Source organism: Tenrec ecaudatus, chromosome 17 (assembly GCF_050624435.1).
Source record: "Tenrec ecaudatus isolate mTenEca1 chromosome 17, mTenEca1.hap1, whole genome shotgun sequence".
Lineage (NCBI taxonomy): Eukaryota > Metazoa > Chordata > Mammalia > Afrosoricida > Tenrecidae > Tenrec > Tenrec ecaudatus.
Window position 1 is genome coordinate 11,119,241 of NC_134546.1, and position 15,715 is coordinate 11,134,955.

A 15,715-nucleotide genomic window follows, 5' to 3' on the forward strand; every position below is an offset into this window, starting at 1 on the left:
TCATTAATCACAGAGGGCCACAACCCATCTGTCTACCATGACAGTGATGGCTTACAAGTTGCTATGATGCTGGATGCTACGTCACGGCATTTCTCTATCAACAAGGTTGTCCCTAGTGGGCAGATTTCAGCAGAGCTTCCAGACAGAGACAGACGAGGAGCCAAGTGTTCCACTTCCAGAAAGCAGCCTGACTCTAAGCTAACTTGATGGTGCCTACCAATAACCACCAGAAACAGAAATCACTGTCTCCATTTTACAGCAGGGAAAGCAGGCCTGGCGAAGAGCAACGGCTGCTGTGCAGGGCACACCCAGTGTCTATCCCTCCCTCCTTCCCTCTCCTTCCTAGGCTAGTAGTTCTCAACCTTCCTAATGACTCGACCCCTTCATACAGTTCCTCATGTGGTGGAGATACCCCCAACCATAAAATTGTTTTCATTGCTATTTCACAACTGTAATTTTGCTACCGTTTTGAATCAGGCGACCCCTATGAGAGGGTTTTTCGACCCCACCCAAAAGGGGTCGCAACCCACAGGTTGAGAACCGCTGTTTCCAGGAGAATCCCACCCCCAGCTCTTGAAAGTCAGCACATGTGCTCCTGTGAAGTCGGCAACTACTCCACAGGTGGACAGAGAAACTCAATCAGACATATGGACAGGTCACCTACTGGAGAGGGCTCTGTCCTCTTGAACACGCAACCACCCATCTGAGAAAGGAGTCAAAACGGAAGGGGAGCCAATAGGCGCCAGGCACAGCAGAACGAAATGGGAATCTTGGGCGCCTGGACCCGCTAATGCTGGAGCCTCTGGATTTGTTGTGAAGTAATAAATTCCCTGATAATTCCTGCCAGCTGAAGTGCAGCTTCTGAAAGCACCCTAACTCATACCAGAGTTTAACTTCTTCAAGGTCACTGGCAGTCAGTGGCAGAGCAGGTATCTGAACCAGCATCATTCAGTCAGGCTCAAAAGCTGGGCTTTTCCCGCTAGACCATGCTGTAGCATGAACTTCGTTAAGTGTCCCCCTCTCATGTCGTGATCCTGGGAGGACAGAGCCTGCAATGATCTGACCTCACCATCCGTAAGAAAACACATTCACCATAACATGCCTGGAGTATTGGCCTGACATACACAGCGAGAAAACACATGTCTTTACCAAAAATTCTCAGAATTTCATATTCTGCAAAAATGTCTCACTCCATATGCATTTATTTTTTAGTTTTCACTAAGCGATAAACCTAATCCATATGGCTTTAATAAGTGAAATGGAGCTTTTGAAAAGTGCTTCAAGATATTATACATTTTTAGGTAAGATAATGGCACTGTCATTGTGTAGAATTGCTTATGTCTAAGGAGATGCAGACCAAAGTATTTAACAGTACAGACTCGTGATATCTAACACCTCCCCGTGGACAGAAAAAACGTGAATTATTCTTTTAAGATGTCTATACTGGAGACTCTGTAACATAGTGGGTTACCTGTTGGGCTACACCCTACTAAGCCTGCCATTTGGAACCACAAACCACTGCATGGGAGAAAGATGGGGCTTTTCACTCCTGTACAGAGGTACAGCCTCAGGACCCACAGGGACGGTGCTAGTATGTCCTATAGGGGCAGTATGAATCAGAATTGACTCGATGGCAGTGAGTGTTTGACAGGTTTCATTCCAGCCAGTCTGGGGTAGGGGAAAATGTGATATGGGAAGATGGCAATGTGGCTGTACCTGAGAATAATCTGAGGGCTTTACAAATACTGAGGCAGGGCTCACCTGGTCGGTGGTCCCCGTCAGAGCATGGACACTCCAATATGTCCCATTGGTGTGGAAGTCAGACTGTGCTGTTAAAAGTCAAAACTCATCAACACCTTGGTAGTCCCACCCCAGAAAGACAATTATGAACCATTTCCTAGATTATTTCTTATTCATGAAAAGTTGCCAATGTTTCCAACTTAATGGAGGCATTAATTTCAACAATGAAGGCACTTCCATGAAATAGACATTGGTGGCATAAGGCATATTTAACTAATAGCGCCTGCGCTGGAGCCTACCCAGTCTCTGGATGTGTTGTGAATAAATAAGTCCCCCAAAGATCAAATACCATGACTCTAACAAACATACATTAAGCCTTTGGTGTTAGGCTCAAGATCCTGTGGGTACTAGAAACAGAACAGCCTTAGTTCTTCCCTAGACAAATCTAGTCTAGCAGTCCAGAGCTGAACACACTGACATTTAATTTATTAAAATGTAAAAAAGAAAACAAAACAATGGTCATTGACTAGCAATCAGTCATTTAACATCTTACAGAAGAAAACAAACACTTGCAAAACCTGGCTTTTCACTCCATGCCAGAGATAAGTCAGAATCAGCTATTCTTTAAAGAATACAGACTCCAATTCTCAAAATTCACATTTGTGCAAATTTCTAAAAATCACTTCACATGAATGAAGAACAAGCCACCTTGGTTCTAAGTGTCATTCTTACTTAAAATACATGAATATGGCATATAGGTGAGTCAATGGGAGCTAAAAGAGAGGAATGTTTTTAAATGACAAACTTTTAAAATGTTGTTTTTATAGTAGGAATTTTGTCTTAAAAATATATCCTACAACCTGAGTAGTTTTTCCTAGAGTTTCACGAATAGACAGTATGTGCCTATATTTTTAAGTACTATGGGATTTATTGTGACAGGTGCACAGACTCTCACAACCATCACCATAACCAAGATGAAAGCTCCTCTGTAGCCTTTTGAGTCAAATAGATGGGAAGGTTCTAAACCAAGCATGGTTTTCAGCAAAATAACCTGTTGCTAAGAGTTGTTAAAAAAAAATTTTAAAGCCTCTACACATGTGTCCAAAAATTTTCCTTAGCAGATACAATCAATAATGAGGCTTTTCTGTCTTTCTTTCATTTAAGAGATAAGCATAAATCTAGGGGTGCAGGGACTGAGCGCTCTCCTTACATGTGAGACACCTGGGTTCAATCCCTGACCATTGCGTCTCCTAGAGAGCCACCAAAGGTCTGTAGTGGGGTCTGACATGGTGCTACACGACTGACCAGGCTTCAGCTGGGCTTCCAGACAGACTCACACAAACTGGGTATAGTGGTCTGATGATCTACTTCCACATATCAGCCAATGAAAGCCCTGTGGATCGGCGTGGTCTCCTCCACAACCAATCCAGAGTGTGGCCTAGGTCTGGACATTGTTTGATTCCATTGGGCACAGGGGTTGCTCAGTAGGAATCAGGGGAAGACTTGATGGCAGCTAACACCACCACTCTCCTAGACTCATGTCCAAATCAACCCACTCCTGCAATCTAAAAACAAAGAGCTGTTTCATATCTTCAACTATTCAGAAAACTGAAAACAAAACCCATGGTCACACAGCATTCTGGACTTAGGTGCCACCGACGTTACGAATGGCAGCTAACATATGTGGTATAGTACACAGTTCAGATAGAGTCAACTGTTACTGGTGGCAATACATGCAGGCTTTCTCCGTTTTGTACATCAGCCCCAGATCGTACTTATAACACAGGCAGCGCTGCTCCAGGCCAAACTGAGGAAGAAAGTGTGTCTTCCATGATTGTCAAAAGCCTCCATCTCCACTCTTTCCACTCCTTTCAATGTCACTTCCATCTCCCAGCGCCTCCAAGCACCAAACCCTAACTGATGTGTCTGGGTAATCAAAGCTGTGGAGTAAATTTTGTTCTCACAAGACCCTAAAATGTACCCGTGCTGGGTCCAGATAAGTCTGTTCTCTGGCGCAGTTGTCCTGCTTCCCAAGAAGACAGCTAGCACATTTCCTTCCCCTCCTCCCTTGCTGAGACACGTTAGTAACTCAGAGGACTGTTCTACTCTTACGTGTTTAAGGCACAAAAAAGACCTGTTATCCATCTTTGCCCCAATGTAAAGGAAGCATGGCTACCTAGGGCCTCTCTAGAAGGCAGGCCTCTCTGATTTCAAACCAGGCTTATTCCGGCTTTCCGTGAAATCGCCTAATACAAGAGATCTAACTTTCATGTGGGGATCTTTTGTCTCCCCAACCAGACTGTGAACCTTTGCTATGCAAAGGGGCCATGACATTACAGCCAATGACTTGGAGCATGCATTAAATATTTATGGATACAAGTAAACCAAAGAACCAATTAACAAAAATGCTTACATCATACCAATGCTATTTCCACCAAGCCAACGTTGAGCCATACTTTGCTCTGAGGTAGAAATGAGTGGTAAGGGTTTTACTTGTTTGTTCAGAAAATCACATCATCTGACAGCCGTAGAAACACAAAGGTAGTTCATTTTTTCTGGACAGTAGAGAAAACACGCATAAGATTTTCTTGCTCATTGTACATTACAGCCGAGATAACGCGATTCCCATTGAGCAGAGTTCAGTGGTACTCTGTCTCCAGGCTCTGCCACAAAGCGTCACAGCAACACGAGGAAACAACTTGAAAAGTGTGAGGAGACTCAGGAGGCATCCAGAGAGTGTCCACTGTGAGGTTTTCCGGCAGTCATAAATGAGAACGATTCATGATTTCTGGTGGCAATAATCCACAGCCTGATTGTTTTTTAATGTTCCAACCCTGACCGAAATGAAAATAATTGTCCATTCAGACCCGAGAGCAGCTACCTCAAAGGACCAAAAAACCCACAAGAAGAATTCTTATCCTTTTTTTTCTTATTCAGTAGTAAGTCTTACATTATTACGCAATGCTTAATTATGATCACTTGAAATATGCACACCAACATATAGAAAATAATCCACCGAAGAGCAGGGATATTGGTCTTTTGTTAGCGCAAGCACTGTATGCGCCTGGTAGAGTCGCTAGCACACAGTATGTGCTCAATATCTATCTGCAGGATGAAATGAGTGAGTCGATCCATGGTAGAAATCAGGAATGAGATACGGATACACCGAAGAAGATCAAGCTTCTCGCTTTTCTCACAAGGCAGAAAATGTACAAAGTACCATTTTTAGGAAATCCCTTACTTCATCAATTCCAAACAGAGTTCATCTTACCTCAGATTTAAATTGTTTGAAGAAAAAGGAACAATGGACAGCTTGCTTTCTAAATTAAAATGAGGATTCATTGTGTTCAATTTAGCTAAAGGGTTTTCACTATCGACATCTGCATAGCATCAAGTATTCTGAGGAGCTATTCGCTCTAAATCAAAGAACACTGGTCTTGAGGAATAATTTTTGCCCACATGATTTTTATGTAAATTTTCTGCTAAAAATACATACTTTTATACTCTCTGATTTTGTTTTTTTGTTGTTGTTGTTGGTGGTGGTGGTGGTTGGTTTTTTTTTAATTGGGGGGGCTATTACAGCTCCTATAATATTCCACACATCAGTTGTATATTTGTACATATGTTGCCATCATCAGTTTCTAAACATTTACTTCCTATTTGAGCCCTTGGTATCAGCTCCTCTTGTTACCCTCCCTTCCCCCCATCCCACCTCTGATTTCCTTAAAATAAAAAATAAGAATCTGCCAAAAGGGAAGCATGACTAGAGCTGAAGGCCTCGAAGACAATGAGGCTGATGGTTCCCTCACCAGAGACCATTAATCACTCACACAATGGGGAACCCAGAAGCCCTCACAGTGGGCATGGGCTCATGCTTGCTCTGGACTTAGGGAGTTAAGAACAAAACAAAGGAATTACTGCTCAGCATGTCTAACCTGATGCCTTCCTGTCAGCCCACCCCGCTACATGGGCAGGTGGAGCTGGTCATTGCTGAAACAGCCCCCTCAGCTTGCCAGGGCCACTGGGCGTGGAACAAGACAAATCTTAAACATTTGTGATGTTTCAGGGTAACGTGGACAGAACAAATTCTGTCGGTTCCCCCATGAAATTTATTCACAGAAAAGCAATAAATAATATAAACCCATAGCAGGTTTCCCTCTTCATCAGCTCACATACACTAAATCAAGTTTGTTCTTACATGGACAAAATGACCCCTAAGTTTGTCCACAAGGAGGTGGTCTTTGAGAGGAAGGCAAAGCAAATCTCCCTACACTGAAGGCTTGTGCAGCTGTCTCAGAAAAGAATGTAGAGATGGAAATGTAAGAAAATGGGGGGAAAGTTACGACTAAAGAAAAAGACTCCCAATGTAAAAAAAATAAATCAAAGACAGAGAGATGTAAGACACTACATAAAAAGAAAAGACAAATGCATATAGAAATGTTAAGAAAACTCAAAGAAAAAAGCTTAACAAAGTGACTGTCAAAAGCAGGTAACATTAAAATAAGAGGTGAAGCGTGTGGGTCGCTCAAGTATGTCAAAAGCAAACATTCAATACTAGAGAGTGTACATACCACCACATAAGATGACATTCTCAACATCAATGTGGGCTTTGAATTTAAAAATAGAGAAGGAATGTAATTGTTTTACATTTCAGGCAATTGAACAACTAGGACAAAAGAGTAATCAATGCATTGCTTTCTGCTTAGGATCCTCACTTGTAAGGATCCCTGTCACTGTCCTCGGAGCCCTTGGAGAGGGCACACGGTTAACACTCCACTCGCAGCTGCTAATCAAAAGGCCACTTAGGTACCTCGGAAGAAAACCCTAGTGATCTATTCCAAAAATTAACCATTTAAAAAAATCTGGCTAGATCAGAGGATGTACACTGGTACGGATAGGAACTGAAACACAGGGAATCCAGGGCAGATGATCCCTTCAGGACCAGTGGTGAGAGTGGCGATGACTGGAAGGTGGAGGGAGGGTGGGTTGGAAAGGGGGAAACGATTACAAGGATCTACATGTGACCTCCTCCCTGGGGGACGGACAACAGAAAAGTGGGTGAAGAGAGACGTTGGACAGTGCAAGATATGACAAAATAATAATTTATAAATTATCAAGTTCAAGGGTTCATCAGGTAGCAAGGAGCAGAGAGGGAGGGGGGAAAATGAGGAGCTGATGCCAGGGGCTTAGGTGGAGAGCAAATCTTTTGAGAATGATGAGGACAATGAATGTACAAATGTGCTTTACGCAATTGATGTATGTATGAATTGTGATAAGAGTTGTATGAGCCCCTAATAAAACAATTATAAATAAATAAATAAAAACCTTATGGGGCATAGTTCTGCTCTCACATGCACCACGGGGTTATCAGCACTGACTCGGCTCCAATTATTTCATCGCTATTCTTGATCTTGAAAGGACCCATGGCGGTGCAGTGAGCTGGGGGCTGGGTTGCTAACTGCAAGGTTGGTAGCTCAAATTCAGCAGCCGCGCTGAGGGAGAAAGATGATGCTATCTGCTCCCAGAAATGATTTTCAGTCCCAGAAGCTCTATTCCCGCGGTTCTCAACCTGTGGGTCATGACCCCTTGGAGGTCAGCCACCCTTTCACAGGGGTTGCCTGATTCATCACAGTAGCAAATTGACAGTGATGAAGTAGCAATGAAAATAATATTATGGTTGGGGGTCACCACTACCTGAGGAACTGTAATAAAGGGCCGTAGCATTAGGAAGGTTGAGAACCACTGCTCGAGGGTTTTGTTTTGTTTGATTTTTTTTCTCTTACCCCTAGAAATGAGAAGAGTCTTTAAAAAGATGTCAAAGACCCCAGAGTTAATATAATTTATAAGTTTCCTTAAATTCCACTTCATCCACAAGTATTGCCAGCAGAGTAGTCAAACCTCATGATGTTACTCACTTTTTTAAGTGGAAATGAAATTCTAGGGTGCTCCTAATAAAGTGTGTTACGGCAAACGAGACATGCAAGTCAATATTATTTACTCTAATATTAAGTATACAACTCACTGCCACCAAGTCAATTCCAACTCATAGTGAGTCCACAGGACAGAATAGAACTGCTCTTCAGAATGTCTGGGTAGAAGATGATGTTTTCAATTTTATAAAGAGTTACTGTCTCAGAAACCTAGAGAGGCAGTTCTACTCTGTCCTTTAGGGCACCTATGAGTCAGAATTGACTCAATGCCAGTGAGTTGGTTTGGTTTGGTTTTGAACAGAGCAGTGGTTCTCAACTTTCTACTGTTATGAATCGTAATTCAAATAGCTGATATGAAGGATACATTTTCATTGTCACAAATTGAACATAATTAAACATAATTAAAGCAGTGATTAATCACAAAACAATATATAGATTTATATTGTAAAATATTTATGTGTTTTCCAATGGTCTTAGGCAACCCTGTGAAAGGGTCATTCGACCCCCAAAGGGGTTGCAACCCACAGGTTGAGAACCGCTGGTGTACCAGAACTCCGTGTGAACATTTCACACCTTGGTCAATAAAATTTAAGTTCCTTGCCTCTTAAAAAAGGACACTCTATACATTTTCATGAACACGCTAATGAAGAAGTCCATTCACATCTAAAATTAGAAGAGAAAATGCCCTTCAAATAAAAATGGAAAAGGTCATAATTGTTAAACAAAAATAAGTATTTCTAAATGCTAATGTTATATTGTATTTGCTTGCATTTTCCCCTTTTGAAATGCTTTTTAAAAGCACTTATCCAGAGAAAAGAAGAATGGAGGAAATCAAAGACTCAAGGAAACAATTAGTCCACAGGACTAAAGGAGTACATGAACCAGAGTCTCCACTACAAGAACTAAATCAACCTGTGGATCACGACACCTTTGACAGAGGTTGTGAAAACACCTATTTCCGATGGTCTTAGGAACCGAGACACCGCTCCTCTATCCAGACGGATCTGACCACATGCAGACACGCCCACATATGAGTACCCGGCCTGAAGACTGTTACTCACGCTACACCATGCTTCAAGACAACATTTCATTTCTTTGTAATTAGAAATAAATAATTCACAATATATAATTACATATTGTTTTTGAGTCATCATTATGCTTTAATTATATTCAATTTGTAACAATAAAAATACATCCTACATATCAGATATTTGTATTATGATTCATAACAGTAACAAAATTACAGTTATGAAGTAGCAGCAAAAAATAATTATGGTTGGGGGTCACCACACATGAGGAACTGTATCAAAGGGTCATGACATTAGGCAGATTGAGAACCACTGAATTAGATGGTGCCCCACCAACTAAGGTCACAATAGAAGTCCTAGAGAGAGCAGGAGAGAGACGCAGAGCAAAATTCAAAATCATAAAAGAGACCAGACAGAAAGGTCTGACAGACTAGTGGAACCCCTGAGACTATGGCCCTTAGACATTCTTCAAATCTGGAACTGAACCCACTCCCAGAGATCACCTTTAGGCCAAACAATCCAAACTCACTGGCACTGAGTGGATGATGACTCAGAGTGACCCTAGAGGGCAGGGTAGAACTGTCCCTGTGGGTTTCTAAGACTGTAACTCCTTATGGGAGTAGAAAGCCCCATCTCTCTCCCAAAGAGCTGCTGGTGGTTTTGAACTGCCGACTTTTCCATCTCAGCCTGACTCCATAACCACTGTGCCACCAGGCCTCCTAGGTCACACAATTGACAAGCCTATAAGGTGAACAATAACCCCAGAGCGGCAGGTGCTTCTCAGAACAGGCCATCAGTAGAGACCCAAAGGGCAGCATTTGCTGGAAAAAATGAGTTTAAAAGGCAGAAAGGGGCAGTAAAGATGACAAATGGAAAGACGGGACGGAGGAAGAAAAAGAGAAGAGAGCTATTACACTGAGGGGATTACAGCTAACGTCACAAAATACAATGTCGATAATCTGTTCAATGAGAAACGAATGTGCGCTGTACACTTTCACCCACCCTCTAATAGAATATGTACATGAAGCACTTACAAGCTACCTCTGCAAGGCCTTCTTGTGAGTGAGGGCAGGGTAACTGTCTTCCAACTTCCTACCAGAGGGGAGAGTCATCCGGAGAGTCTCAAGGGTCAGTGGAAAGCTCCAGGTCACCTGCCATCAGAATCATTCTGTCTAGAACACTCTGAACCTTAGCCCTGAGTTTATGGTAACAGACAATGCATACATTATGCACCTCCCCTTTGATCATCCACAAGAGTACCTAATTATCCATTTTCCTGGTGCTAGAAGGGAGGTAGGGGGAGGACTCTCAGGTCCCAAAGGTCACTTCCCTACCTCTTTCCTATCCTCTCCAAATTCATCATAAATGCTGTTTTCATCAAAGTTGGAGGCGTCATATATGCCTGGAAATCTCAAATACCCAAAAGCCCTCACAGAAATGGTTAAACGAAAGCAAGATGTGACCCATGAAAACAACGTCATGCTATCATGTGTCAAATGAACAAGTGAGTTTGTGTATCTTTGTGGACCAAACACTTAAACGTTTCTGTAAACATCACATTAAACAATAACAACAAACCTTTAGCTGCTTTAAAGGATATGAACAAAAAAGGGCAAATCTGGCTAATTAATTGTCTTAGCCAATAAAAAGGCAGCATATTCAACTGATGATCTCGTTCGGCAGGATTGTCTATGCAAAATTAACTACATTGTAATAGATACTCTACATATTTGAAGTTTTAGCATAGGCAGGGAACACCGTAATGCTTCAGAATAGATTAGCAGTCAGATGTTTGTGGCTGGGAATGCCTTTCATGAAAGGTATTCCTTGCATTTTACTTCATAGGGCACAGTAACTATGCTGGATTTTATTGATAAATGAGACAGAATGAATCTACAAATGAAGGAAGTAGGCATCATCAACTTTGCTTATTAAATATATATATTTCCCCTAGTGTGTCAACCCTATTAAATGTGTGGTGAAATTTTAAATATAAGGGTTTTATTTACTAATTACATCTCCCCTCTTTATGATTCCTATTACACTATTTATCACAGCTATTTCAATAGTTAATTACTTATTAAAGTCGCTCAAGAGAAAGAATTCTACTCTTGAATGGAAAGAGAAAGCTTATATCTTGAAGAGCATAATGTTTTATTTTCATAGCATGAGGTGGATGGATTTTTTTCATTATTAATTCTAACAGAGATAACAACCTCATATAATCATTTGGAAGAACATTCAAAATCTAATTTGTTTAATTCCAATTTATCCTAAGAACATCCAACTCAGTGACAGAAACTTTAGGAATCAGAAATGAACGTCTTACAATATTAGATGGCATGCCAAGTACAAAAGGATAATAGATTTGCATTTTTCAGATTAGTTTTTATTTAATCTTCAAAATGAAAATTGTTCATATTGTTGAATTGAATGTTCATTTTCTTTTTTTTAATGTTCATTTTCTTAATGATTAATTTTGTAAACAAGAAAAATGGGGGGAAGATTTTTCCTGTTTATAAAACTAATCATTGAGAAAATGTTCCAATTTAGCAAAACAAATAACAATATTCTCCATGGTATCACCTATATTAGTTATATAACTATATATAAATAAATTGAGAAGCACGTTGTTTAATTCATTTCGCAGGCATTTATTGCGCATCTTTTTGGGCCATGCATTCTGCTAGAAACTAGAGACTGACTATCACTGAAAGACTATTCCTATCCCCAAAGAACTTTCTGTGTAGTAGGGTAGATATTATAATTTGGTAATGACAGGTATCACAATTATATCAGAAATATGTGCATTATGTTATAGTCCAAATTTACCTGAAGGACCTTCCTAAGCCAAATTATGCAATAGCTAAAAAAATTATCATTTTATTGGTGAGCTCTTGCAAATCTTATAACAATCCATCATTCAATTGTACTAAGCACACTTGTACATATGTTGCCATCAGCATTTCCAATACACTTTCTTTCTACTTGAACCCTTGTTATTAGATCCTCTTTTTTCACCCTCCTTCTCCCATCCTCCTACCCTCGTGAATCCTTGATCAATTATATAGTATTGCTGTTATTTCATGTCTTACCCTGTTCATGTCTCCCTTCACCCACATTTGTTAGCTAAAAATTTTAGAGGCTCATTCAAACTCTAGTTTCAAAGTATAAACCCCACTGAACATCACATGTTTATTTTACAATCTGCTTGTTTTGTTGAAAACAGTAATTCTTTATCTTAAAAAAAAAAAACTCCCTCTAAATATGCTAAGAAAAATAGCCACTCATGTTGCAGAACCTTCAAGGTGCATCGTGGCAAATTAATTAAACTTAAAAAGATGTACAACACACGATTCAAGATCTCCACATATATCCCTAACGAAGCTACTATTATCCCATTTTACAGATGAAAAAGCTGCGACTTAGAGAAGTTAAGGAGCTTGACCAAAGTGACAGAGAAGTCAGGAAGTGACTGTGGGACTTAAACCCAGAGCCCTCATTGCAGGACCCCTCCCCACTCGGCACCAGTAGACAGTCCCTCTGAGCAGGGGGATAATAGGGCAGCTAACAGGAGCTCCCTGGGGTATGGACTCTTTAACGAATCTTCATAGTGACCGGTGGAGAAATCACACTTCTACTTATACAAGAAAAGCTGCCACAAACCTGGTTCGGCCTGCCACACAAGCCAGGGAGGAGTGGTGGCAAGTTTCAAACACAGGCAGCCTGGCTCCCAGTGTTCTGATGCCCCTCGATGAATCAGTCTTACACGCATGAAAAAAAAAAGGTCACATGATAAAGTTCACTAAACAACTCAAAAAGGTTTTGTCTAAGCCTCCCTGAACCACTTGATAAGGTTCTGGGGCTTATAACAAGCATTTCCTTAAGATCGCCTTTACATGTGTGTCACCTTTCAATTTTACTACTTTGGGTGAATCATAAAGAGATTTCTACTCTTTACCAAAAAAAAAGAAGTCTTCCTGTAGCTACTTGGCAAATTTCAGTACAGGAACACTCTATTCTTTAAAATTAAATTTAGTAACAGCTTATTCTGGTTAGTCTGAAAGGGAAGGAGGGAATGAACTACTAAGAGGCCTTTCCTGTACTTTAATATTTCAAAACATGTTTGCTTTGGCCTAATTTGAAGCTTGTGGACAACTAGCCTGGAACTTGATTCAAAAGGGCAACAACCATTTAAAACAGGCTGCATTCTCAAAGGCAACCTCAGAAGCAGATACAGAGTAACTCTCATATGTTCTACATCCATTTCAAGTTAAATATTAAAGATGCATAAGGCAAGATTCTCATAAAGGATATATGCACAAGCTTTATGTGCTTTTAAGGTACCGACAATGAAGAGTCAAATTTTAAAAGGTTATCAAAATTCTGCAACTGATAGTGTTTAAAGGGCGATCACGTATACAAAGGACCCCAAAAGAGGGAGGGAAAAAAGCATACACTTGTCTGACATCCTTTAAACACTCTATCCAGAGACTGAAAAATGAAAAATCCTGTGTTATGGGATGCCTTGGTACGGGAGGAGAGCTGTAGACCCAAGTGTCAGCCTAGATTTACATCGTACACCGTCCTTTCCTTCCCAACAGGTTCAAAGACTTCACAATCTTTATTTTGATACCGAATTCATGATCTTAAAAAACCTAATACAACTACCTACAAGAAAAATCCTAAGAGATGCCAGTAGGGAATTGGTCCTCCCCTGAGCCAGCACAAGACATTCGGGTGAAAAATACCTTTAGCTTGGCCTTTATTGAATAAAAGTTTAAAACTTTGATTGAAAGGGCAATGTACCTATTCGCCGATTTTCACTTTCTTAAAGAAAATCTTTGTTTACCTCATAGTCTATCCGATCACAGCGCCCATGCTCCCAGCTCAGCGAGCATCCGAAAGACAGAACGCATGCCATCACCACTTTATTTGATAAGCATTGTGACGACCGAGGGGGGAATCCGGCGATCCCTAGAAATACAGCCAGGCTGGCGAGTAGGGCGCCGAGGGGCGGGGGGACTGGGAGCGGGGTGCGTCGCCGGGTCCCAGCGGCGGGACCCCGAGCTCCGGCCCCGACCCGGCCGGGCCCCCGGCGAGCCGGCCCCAGCCCCGCCCGGCGCGGCCCGGGCGCCGCAGCACTCACCCTCCGGGGAGAAGTCGGCAGCCGCTCCAGCGCCGAGGCGGCTCGGCGGCGGCGGGAGGGACGTCTGGCTGAGGGCGGGGGGGGTCGGTGCGTCACTCGCGTGCCGGCCGGTGAGTTCGCCGGGCGCGCGAGCCGGAGCCGCGGGGAAACGGAGGCACGGCGGGAGCCGAGCCCGGGGGAGCGGGGGCACCCTTCCTTAACACGCACCCGCCGGGCCCCGAGACCCCTGCCCTGAGGGAGGGAAACCGCCGGACTGACAACGAATCTCGGCCGCGCCGGGAGCCCGGGACGCACTTTACTGGGGAGGGCGCGGGCGAGCAGTGGCCCTGGGTCTATCCCATGCCGGGGCAGTCCCCGAGCTGAGGAGGAGGCTGGCTGAGGGGAAGTTGCAGCCGCTCCTGAGGAGGAGGATGGTACACCGTAACAAGTACAGACAGCCAGCCATGGATCGGGAGGGCGCTGCGAGCAGGGGCGGTCGCGGCGGGGCAGGCGGCGGCGGGCGGCAGCACCGCCTGCTCGGCTCGCTCAGGACATTTAATTGGATTGACGGGTCGTGCCGTGACTCACAGACTTTACGGAGTCCGACGGCAGGCCCCGCCCAGCGGGACGGAGCTGCGGCGGGGCCGGGCGGGGCCAAGGGGGCGGAGGACGAGCCCGAGGGGAGGGGAGGGGAGGGCGGGGCGTTGGGGCCGGGAGCGGGGCGGAGCCATCCAATAGCAAGGCCCGCCTCTCCGATGGGCGAGGACGTCGGCCAATGGCCGCGCGGCTCGCTGGGCGGCCGGCATCGCCCCTTACCCAATGAGTCTTCTAAGGACACTGCCGCGAACGGGGCGGGGGGAGTGGAGTGCGGGGTGGAGCGAGGTGGGTGGACGTTGAAGGGGAAGGCGGGGTGAAGGAAAAGAAGAGGCGCCGGAGACCGGCGGAGTCACTCGGCCCCTTCTTGCTCCCGAAATGCGCCTGCGGCCAATCCGAGCGCCGCGTGGTGGGTGATGAACGCAAGTGGGTGACCAATGAGGAGGACAAGGATGCGGCAAGGAGCCCGAGGGGAACGAGTGGGCGGGCCCACTGCCGGGTCCTCCCTCCCGCCCGTTCGGGTCAGTCACGCAAATAACAGTGTGAGGGCTGGGGCCGCGCGCGGGAGGGGGTGGGGGCGCGCTGCTGGCGGCGTGACCGCGCCGGGGACGGGCTGAGCTGGCGGCTCCGCGCCGGCGGGAGGAGGCGGCGGCGGAGGCCGGCTCCTAACTCAGCCCTGCCGGGGAGCCCCCGCGCCCAAACGCTCCCCCCCCCGGAGGCCCCCTGGTCGGGAGTGGAGGAGGTCGGAACTTTGCCCCACGTGCCCCTTGCAGTGCCCGCTCTTGGCGACAGCCCTGTGCGAAGTCGCCTTGGGTTGGTCTTTGGGGTCCCCTCTGAGATCTGAGGAGGCTGAAGCCGGAGATGGAAGAATCGGCAGTGGCGTTTGCACACACACACCCCGCTTGCCTGTTTTGGGGAAGTCAGGGTAGAGGGTAGAGGTTGAAACAGCACTTGAATACATACGGTTTCTGGCATGAGTGAAGCCGTGTGGGCTCTGTTTTACAATACATGGGAATATACTCTCCCCTCCTCCACCCCGCCTGCTCACCTCTTTCTCCCACTTTTCTACCCACCCTCATCACCCCGTACCCCGACTGCGATACTCGCTCCGGAGCGCCCATGCTCAACGCTGATTCCCAGGAGCCGTGGCTTTTCTCAATTTCTTCGCTACTGTCCAGTAAACATTTTACAGACCTTAACCCTTTCCATGCACTTGCACGTGGAGGTACCTGCAATCACCAATAAACTCGGATAAGAGATGCCCACAAAAGCAAATCACTCACTCACTGCCATCG

General features: G+C 44.4%; 1 protein-coding gene across 2 annotated transcripts in view; it reads right to left on the reverse strand.

The window, feature by feature from the left end:
• Nucleotides 1-14,359, reverse strand: part of SERTAD2 (SERTA domain containing 2) — a 137,711-nt gene extending 123,352 nt beyond the window's left edge. The window contains exon 1 of one of the 2 annotated variants that reach the window (XM_075536093.1): nt 13,848-14,359. Coding sequence is in view for 1 of the 2 variants with exons in the window: in XM_075536090.1 (XP_075392205.1) it covers nt 13,551-13,555 (5 nt within the window). In the remaining variant the exon portion in view is untranslated. Of the gene's footprint in view, nt 1-13,550; nt 13,697-13,847 lie in introns of those variants that run through there. The other variant, XM_075536090.1, reaches the window with a different exon arrangement.
• Between the last annotated feature and the right edge of the window lie 1,356 nt (nt 14,360-15,715).